The 9818-nt window shown below is 40.5% G+C and overlaps 1 protein-coding gene across 1 annotated transcript in view; it reads right to left on the bottom strand.

Annotated features, from left to right (window-relative positions):
* Positions 1 to 240: 240 nt before the first annotated feature.
* The window catches only part of gpr146 (G protein-coupled receptor 146), a 30198-nt gene continuing 20620 nt past the window's right edge, over positions 241 to 9818 (bottom strand). Inside the window, exon 2 of the mRNA NM_001320482.1 lies at positions 241 to 3518. Coding sequence (NP_001307411.1) covers positions 2475 to 3476 — 1002 coding nt within the window. The 5' untranslated portion in view covers positions 3477 to 3518 and the 3' untranslated portion in view covers positions 241 to 2474. The remainder of the gene's footprint in view (positions 3519 to 9818) is intronic.

Below are 9818 nucleotides of genomic sequence, written 5' to 3'. Positions count from 1 at the left end.
AGTGTGGTTTGTGCTCCTGGGGCCTGGCACTATTCTGAGACTCGCACCAAGCAAGAAAAATATGTTTTGGCATCTGTTACACGAACCATATTTATTTTCATTTCATTTTAGCATGAAAGAGCGAGCGCAGCCATCCATACCTTTTTGTTGATGCAATCCGAAACAAGCTTCATCATTTGTCATTTGGGGAAGCTGTGATGTTCTTTGAAGCTGTGGGAGTCAATGAAGAGCCAAGCAGGATTATATTCATGTTAGTTTATTGAACAAGTCTTTGACTCGGTATGGGACAGAGGATGACGGACACTTTAGTATCTAAATAAATCTCTGCGAAAATAATACTGTAACCTAAAATGGCATGTCTGTTTAGTTTTTCTTCCAGTAAATCTCTGAAGTACAATATATACACATTCGTAATATGATACATACTGGCATTAGCTCGCTAACAACAGCCATAACATTGCGTTTTGATGCCATTTCACCATTTATAATTGAGGGTTACTGTTTTTAATCCCCTTCGCGACTTTAAATACAATCTTTCCCTTGCACACATATAAGTGGATATAAATGACCCCTCTCCACTCTTCTATTATCATACAGTGCTTTCTGTCCAAAATATACTTATTCTGCATCCACTCGAGAAAAATAAGAGCAAAGATGTCTTTTTTTTTTGATAATAACATACCATTTACTAGCATAAACTATTTCTCATCCCGCCTCTTGGGTATTATTTTCTGGAAAAGTCTATGATTTTCTCCCAGATTGGGAGCGCTGATGCATATCTTCTCTATATAATGAAATCATTCATGCAACTAATCTCAATACAAGCGATTTCTTTAGCATATCCACATCAGAACTGATAGGATTCGTTGATTAGGAGAACTCAAGTCCAATCAATTCTTTCGGAAATCACCCGAAACTTGGTGTCCTGCAAAGTTTAGCTCCAACTTCCTTCAACACACCTGCCTAGAAGTTTCTAGTATACTTGGGAGAGCTTGATTAGCTGGTTCAGGTGTGTCTAATTGGGGGTGGAACTAAACTCTGCAAGACACTGGCCCTCCAAAACCAACTTTGGGCAACCCTGCGATAGATACCCAACTGAAAAATCCAACTTAAACCAGCCTAGGCTGGTTGGCTGGTTTTAGCTGGTAGATCAGGCTGGTTTTAGAGAGGTTTTGGCCATTTCCAGGCTGGTTTCCAGCCATTTCCAGCCTGGTCTTAGCAGGTTAGGCTGGAAGATTACCAGCTAAAACCAGTTTAACCAGCCTAGCCAGGCTGGGAGCCCAGCCAAAACCAGCTATGTCCAGCTTAAATCAGGCTGGTCAAGCTGGTTTTAGTTGGATTTAGCTGGTCATTTTCCAGCCTGACCAGCTAAGACCCGGCTGGAAATGGCTGGAAACAAGCCTGGAAATGGCCAAAACCTCTCTAAAGCCAGGCTATTTACCAGCTAAAACCAGCTAACAAGCCTAGACTGGTTTAAGCTGGATTTTTCAGCAGGGTAGTATTGCTTTATCAAATGAACTTGGATTCACTCCTCATATAAATTGTCAACCACTTCCTCATGATGCACTGATAATAATTCCAGTAGTAACCGACTAATGATTGAAAAGGTATTTAAAAACAAAACATCTCTAACTATTTGACCTTAAAACCGTGATCTGTTGCCTAGTTTCTATAGCTTTGTCTCAATTCCTCTATACACAGGAATTACTATGGCTGAGCAGCTGTGCAGTAAAAATGCACATCACCTTAGCAGCAAGCACTCGAGAACACACACACACACACACACACACACACTTACGACCATCGACAGGCAACCACACGCACGCAAACACATCTTTCCCGCTCCCTGATATCAGTCTCGTCGAGCTATTTCTGGGTGCTGTAAAAGTTGGTTAGACCGTTCCAATGTAATGCCCGTTGGTGTGTGAAATTGAGGTAATTATATTGCGTTTACTAGCATCTACCCGAGAGGTTTTATGGAAAGTGTGACCTGAAAACTCTAGACTGAACAGCTTATGGTGCAAAGAAAGAAAGAAAGAAAGCCTGGGGCAGAATGCGGCCTTGAACTAAAAGGGAAAAAGTTGGTCTAAAAGCATCACGTTAAAAGGCTATACCACATATCCTGTAACTGATTAAACACGTTCAACATCCAACCCCCTGTTACTGAAAGGACCAACAGACGGGTTGAGATATTCCCCAAGCATTAGAACCCAAAGAATAGACACAGCTTACACAAAAACAGCACTTAGTGGTTTCTTCTTGGTCGTCCATTGACCACAGAGATGGACAAATAAAGTCAAGTCGATAAGTGTTATGGAGGTTCCACAATTTCACAGAGACACTCCTTGTGGTAAGCGAAATACTTCCTTTCTTTTTGGAGCACAATATATATCCAGGTTCATGTGCTGGCTCTACTTCTGTGGATTCAGAGTAAGTGCCAGTGAGGGACAAGCAGGTCTGATTGAACACAATCCTCATGTGACCACCTGCTGAACTGTCGAGCGTTCGTGAGGACATGATTGGTCCCCGCAGTGCAGCCTCTTTAGAAGCCTCTGGAGTTTATGCGAGAAGTTCTTGTTCATTTGCCTGTACATGAGAGGAATGGCAAAGCTACTGCAGAAGGCGAGAAGTTTAGACAAACATCTCAGGAAGAAGTATATGATGAGTTGCTGCTTGCTGGAATGGCTTCCGGGAGCCCCTGCCACTGTGTGCACAAGTAGGGTCATGTAATACGGAGTCCAAAGTAAAAACTGCATGCACACGGAAGCCAGAAGCAACCTGTGGATGGAAGGATCGAGCCTTCCAGAGTCCTGGTCCAAAGGGGTGGACTCCTTCCTGATGCGTAGGATAAGCACGAATGCATAAAGCACAGCCACTGCTGGCACCACATACCCAATGAACATCATGATGGCGTCAGCCGCTTCTTTGTTCTGCATCTTGGAGCACTCGATGATCTTAGTGGACACGTGATTGCACACGTAGAAGAGCAATGAGGAGAAGCTGGTCAGGACGGCGCCGCCCCAGATGAAGCCGCAAACATGCTTGGTGTTGTAGACGCTGGACATGTAGGTGCGTGGGAGAGCGCGCTCAATGTAATAGTCCAGACTGAGCAAGGTAGTGGAGTACATGATGACCAGGGAAGAGATGTTGAACAGAATGAGGAGGGTGATGTAGATCTCGTTGTTGTATTCCCACATGGGCCAGCGGGTGAAACTGGGGCCCAGCAGTGCCACAGGAGCCACCAAGTTGAGCACCAGGCCAGCGATGGCTATGTTCACAAAGTAGACATCGGGCATGGTCATGGTGACCTTGTTGGAAAGGTTGACCACCACCAGCAGGGCATTGTAGCAAAGGCCCACTGGAAAGCAGACAATGAGGTACACCAACGAGAAGACGGACAAGATGAGTCCAAAGTCCTGGCAGAGCCTGAGGTCCACATTGTCGTCCGTCTCATTGTAAACCATACAGCTCCACATTGCTATACGTCCAATGGTTTCTGCTCTGTCTTTCTGAATCAGCTGTAAGAAAGCACATGAGCAGTGTGTTAATGCATTGGTTTGGCAGCATAGCAGCAAAAATATGCATTCATTAAAGACAAGATCTGGGGTGTAAATCCTACTCCTGGGGGGAGGACACTTCCCTGCAGAGTTCCTGCCAACACAACTGTCTGGGTGTGATCCCAAGGACTTGAATTACTCATTTCATGTGTATTTAATTAGAGATAGAGCTACATTATGCTGGAAGGTGGAACTCCAGGAGCAGGACTGGACACCCCTTGACAAAATGATGGATCGCTCATTAGCAATGATCTCCTGTGATATATATTATAACTACATATAAACTATATAATCTGTAAGCCATATTTGTCTCTCTAAACAACTCATCTGACAGCATTAGGTTCTCTTCTGCCCTTCAAAGCTCTGGAGTTGCCTAATCTCCATAAAATTTAACACATTTATATGCAAGAGAAAGTTAGTTATGTAATTTCAACATGTTGCCCTTTCCTGATAAAGAGTACAGATCAATTTATAAGTCGATAAAATTTGTCAATTATTTTCATGTATTCAGACACATTGTTTAATTTATTAAAGGTTATAGGCTTATAGATGTTAGCATCAGTATGTTAGTCTTAAGGATATTAAGAATATATGCCAAAAACGACAAAATTCACGTTAAGAAGTCCTAAACATACAAAGCTGACATGATTGTCAATTCTGCCTGAATAGATCAACTATTTATTTGACATAATCATGTTTCTCATCAAATCTTTTGACCAATCAAATGTTCTCTAGTATCTGACACGTCCTACACACTTCAAGACACTTCTCATTTGCTTTATATTTGATCTCCACCACTCTCACTGGCAGAGCTGTGATAAAAACAAAACACTATTTGCTATTTTTAAAAAGGGGAAAAGCTACTATATGTCCCAACTCGTCCTTATGTTTCTGTGGAGATTACATCAAATTTAAGAAAAAAAATGCACATTTTAAAGTACTTCACAGGACCTTGTATGACTTAATGTGGGTTGGAAGGGTTGTCAAAATGATCAACTTTGGTACCAATCAATAATGTAATTTTAAAAATATCCATAAAAATATCCTGCTAACATTTGAGTGATGTTGAGGATGTTCTTCACCACTGTTCACCAAGCGCAAACACAGATACATTGACACTGGAGAATTTGGAAGCCACGTCTGTCAGCTGATCTGTCTATAAGAAGATATATGAGCAATTCACTGACAGATCAGTGGATAGATGTGCTGATGTCTCTGTGTTTGCATTTGACGAACAGCGATGAAGTGATTTCAATCACAGTCATATCTGTTATGAATGTGAACAAACCAGCCTGATCTCACGAGAAAAAGTATTTTACGTTTTGCCAGTTTAGTGGCTAATTCGTACGAGTCGTACGAAATGGTACGATTTTAAAAAGGAGGCGTGGCACCTAACCTCCCCCCCTAACCCCAACCGTCATTTGGGGATGAGCAAATCGTACTAAATTGTACAAATTAGATTGTACGAATTCATACGAATTAGCCACTAAATGAAAAAGTTATGAATTGCCGTGAGATTGTGTTGAACACAATGACCAATCATCAATTTTAAGAACCTGCTTCACAGTGCTCAATAGTTAGCGGGAAATTAACTTTTAAAATTTCAGCATTGATTTGTACCAAAGTTGATACTTTTTACAATCCTAGTTGGAATAAATTACATAGTGCACACCCGGTAAACATTTCTATTCTGTTTCCTGGATGGCTGCGCAAAACGGCACAGGCATAGCATGACACTAAAATCTAACCATAAAAATGGTATTGCATTTTAAGGCTGATTTATACTCCTGTGTCAAGTGCATGTGTATGGTCCGACGGAGCCTTCGCGTGGTCGCTTAGCCCTCGCCATGGCTGACGCTGATTCACACTTCTCAAAAAATGTAACCACATCGCAAAGACGCGTATCGCATGTTCTATGATTGGTCGGCTTTGTAGCTGTGCCGGTTCCCACCTCTGAACGAGCAAGTTTTAGCTACTTGTGTGTTAAGGTAGCATTCAAAAAACAAAACATCCATGAAGAAACTCAATACATAACATAATCTACAGCCAGCGTTTCGGAAGTGTTATCGCAAAGTAACACAAGCACCACGCAGAAAAGACCATGTGTCATGACAATCACTCGATGCAGAAGTATCTGCGTTTACAGACTACACAACCTTAAACACAAGGCTTCATCCCAGTTACCACGTGCCACTGAACTTTAAGTTACACCAAAAAGAAAGGACACAATTATATGACATCAGACATGTCTTTCCAAAACAACAGGTTCCTCCGCTATGGCTTAGCAGCACCATTGGCTCAATGGGTGGTGACCAAAAGATGACATTATTCAGCTCTGAGACTGAGGCGTGCAGATTTATGAGATGTGACATGTAAAGGGTGCAGTGGATGCGCAGCGTGAGGCTTGAGTTCAGGGTGAGGTCACAGCGCGGGCACATGCAGAGAGCTGCTGTCCAGTCATTAAAACATAATGACATAACGCTCTCCCTGAACACAGTCTGGCCTCACTTTCCTATTAGCCAATGATTACACATAGGCTACATTACAGCTTTAATTTTTTTAAATTGGCTTCCAGGCATTTTTAAACAGTACCGAACGTAAAGCTGAAGAAAAAGAAGAGAGTTTACAAGCCAAATTTGAACAAGGGTTTCCTTGAGCCAACAGCTCTTTAAATACAATGAGTATGTGTACTAGCTATACAGTATTCAACATTTGAAGTGGTTCAAAACCTTTATCAAAGTTGTCCTTAAATATTAAACAACCCCATTCTTGCCTTTTTTGACAATTTTGAAAAACAATTTTTGATCCACTTCAAATGTTGACTACTGTATTTGCTTTTAAGAGGGTTATAAATTGACCCCCCCTTCAATTTAAGTCCACCACAGAATAAAAAAGCAACTTAAATGCATGTGGAAAGCTGTGAGCACAAGGCAGGAGAGTGGATGTGATAACAGTAATCTTATTTTTCTTACATTTCAGTACAGACTAGTTGAATTTGGTACTTCTAACAACACTACTGGCACCGCAACCAATCATGAATGCCTAACAATTGCACAGTCTCACAGCTTGACTAAATAATTCAGAAGTTTTCTTTGTTCTATAAACGCAAGGTTCTGTTGTATTTGTGAGTATCTACAAATAAAAAAAAAAATTACTTGCTGTTTTTGATGATGTCTTTCTCTTATCCTTATGACCAAAATGAAAAAATAAACAGCAAAAATCAGCCAAGGCACTGGAAAGATGTGAGCCTTTATTTAAAGCAGGGATGGCCAACCCTGTTCCTGGAGAGCCACCTTCCTGCAGATTTTAGTTGCTACCCATATCAAACACACCTGAACCAATTAATTAGGACCTGAACACCATGTGGTAATTACAGGCAGGTGTGTTTGATATGGGTTGCAACTGAAATTTGCAGGATGGTGGCTCTCCAGGAACAGGGTTGGCCACCCCTGATTTAAAGCCTTTATTGACATGGTTAATCTTTAAAAAGAGAGCTGCCTTCATGAGGGTAACAGTGATCAGGTGCATCTAGAGTTTCTTATAAATGCTACAGTCTCATGACTCACAAGAACATCAAAACCACACTAAAATAATATATTAAACAAGGTCAACTCAACAATCATCATCAACTTAGCATTGATAAAGGGAATAAATTACTATAGAAATGACAGAATGTTTGAAGGTTTGCACTGCCATTAAAAAAAGAGAGAATATACCCAGCATAATATCAGATTGACGTTATACCCCAACAAAATGGGACGCTATATTTTGTTTGGAAATAAAAATCAGGTTGACATCAGAGCACAACGTCAGGCCACCGTCAAAGTTTAACGTCAGACAGATGTTGCATTTTGGTCACTTTCCAACGCAACCTAAAAACAACCAAATATCGATATCTAATGATGTGACAGCTTGGCGTTCTGTGACGTCTATCAGATGTATATTGGTTGCCATACCTGACGAATAAATGTCAGTATTTGACGTTAGGCATGATATTCTGAAGGTATGATAACCTTGGATAAACATATCACGGTTTGTGATAACTGCTCTAAAATATGTTCTTTTGAAATGTCTGGCTAAAAACAAAAACCTTTTCACCCTTTTAACACATTATATTTTATTTTGAAGAACATTTAAACTATTTTGGACCAGTAAACATTTGACTGCTGCTGTCTTCATTAGTTCCAAAAGCATTGATTTATTTACAATTTAAAACGGCATCTTTGGTGATGTTGTCTGCTGGAGACACTGTTGTTGTAAATAACAGTGAATAAAAAATCTTACATATACCTTAGGAACAGTATAGCAGAAAAAGTTGTTGGTTTTAAAACCTTGACTTTTCCAAACCGCGGTATACCTTAAAAACGGTTACCGTCTCATGCCTATTTGACATCAATAATGACGTTGGTTTAAAATGTTGTCCTGATGTTGGATTTTGGTCATTTTCACAACACAACCTAAAATCAACCAATTATTAATGTCATTTCACATCATTATTGAACATAAAAAAACGTCCTAAGATGCTGGCGATCTAAATCTAACCTAATTTTAACGTTTTATGATGTTGTGTGTTTGCTGGGTAAGCACACCTGTGTTTGAGTCAACATCACATGTTAAAGCTTTTTTAAAGCAGTGAGTATTGCTGATTCAGATCTTCAAAATAACAGACGGGTGTGCAGCTAGTAAATCACTGACTCATGAATGTCTCAGAAAGCTATACGTTTATTAATAAGCGATATCATCAATATAATCATCACAGCTTTTTTATCAGATCAGACTATCAGATTTCTGCATACTGCACACTTCCAGAAATCATAGATATTTAAACAAATCAGAGGATTTGCTAAAGTCTTTGCAGAAAAATGTGCCATATGCATTAGACATTTATCCAAAGGTCTGTGAGCAGTGCTTGGTGAGATGTCTGAGGCTGAGACACTTTTAAGGGCATATAGTTTACCCCTTTCTTATGATTTAATATTACTATTATGGTTCTTCTGAGTGTGCCAGTTTGGCTTCAGTTCAACACACAGTTCAGATGTTTTTATTATAATGTGTTAAAGTGTCATTTTAGGGGCGTGTACACAGCTCGCTGTTTTAGGGGCGTGTTGCTTCACATGAAAATTAGTTTCGGCTTCCCGGCCAACGTAACAAGCGGGCGGAGCCAAGAGCTCACCTGCTCTGTGTTTGCAACAGACAGGCGGAATGTGAGAAGGGACATGAGTGAGAGAACTCGCATTCAGCTGTACATGTACGACTCGGACACAGACCAAGCAGAGAGTACAAAATCATGTGTCTTTGTATAGTTTTACAGTCAATTGTGTGCTAGTTTCAAGTGCGGAGCTTGTACACAGAAACAAATAACCACACACACTGGATTAACTTTGACTGAGGCATTAACTTTGAATGGGCCGCTCGAAGCCGCCACACGGCACAGTACACACTCTGTGGCGCGGCAGAAACATGAAGTGTCCCGAATCGTTGCGCCATGCAGCACCATGCATTTTAGAATGCTTAACAAAGGTTTCTATCAGGGTAAACACAATGACTGCACTCCTACGTCAAGTTTCTGTCGCTCTGAAAACCGCTTCAATTGGTCCACCGTTTTTATGTTGTTAAAAAAAAAAAAAAAAAAAAAAAAAACAATATGACGGTCTATACACTATACGTACACACATGTCTGTCCAAACAGCTTGTAGTAAAAAGTAGATTTTTCACCCTAGGTGCCCTTTGAATGTAACATTCACTATTTTGGTGATAGCTTAAAAATCCAGTTTTAACATTCTTTAAGTTGGTCAGGTGAATTTGCATGACTTCACAATGAACAGAATCTCTATGACATCCAATTTTGCTCTTAATGTAAAACTCCTAAAAACCCAGGTCCACCCTGAAATAGAGCTGCACAATTAAACGTTAAAAGATCGCAATCTCAATTCGACCCCCCAGACGATCTTAATCCAGCATTTCTATGATTCTGCCAATTATATTTTCAAGTTCAGGAGAGAAGAAAAGACGGCTTGCAAGTCTTTTCATTGTTTTACACATGTTGCTCAGTGACATTGACACCTCCAAATGATGTTGAATGAGTCACATACTGTATTTATAAGGCCTAAAAATGTCATTTTTGTTTTAATATAATGATGTTTTCGCGATCAGGAAATCACACGTGACGTGCTGACCGTGAGCTGTTATCACAGAGAGGGCGGGCACGCGAGCTCTACTTAAGGATAGACGCGTGCGCGCTTTAGTGAACAGAACCTGCAT

Source organism: Danio rerio, chromosome 3, assembly GCF_049306965.1.
Source record: "Danio rerio strain Tuebingen ecotype United States chromosome 3, GRCz12tu, whole genome shotgun sequence".
Classification (NCBI taxonomy): domain Eukaryota; kingdom Metazoa; phylum Chordata; class Actinopteri; order Cypriniformes; family Danionidae; genus Danio; species Danio rerio.
Note: the sequence above shows the minus strand (reverse complement) of the source record. Positions and strands in the feature narration are given on the sequence as shown.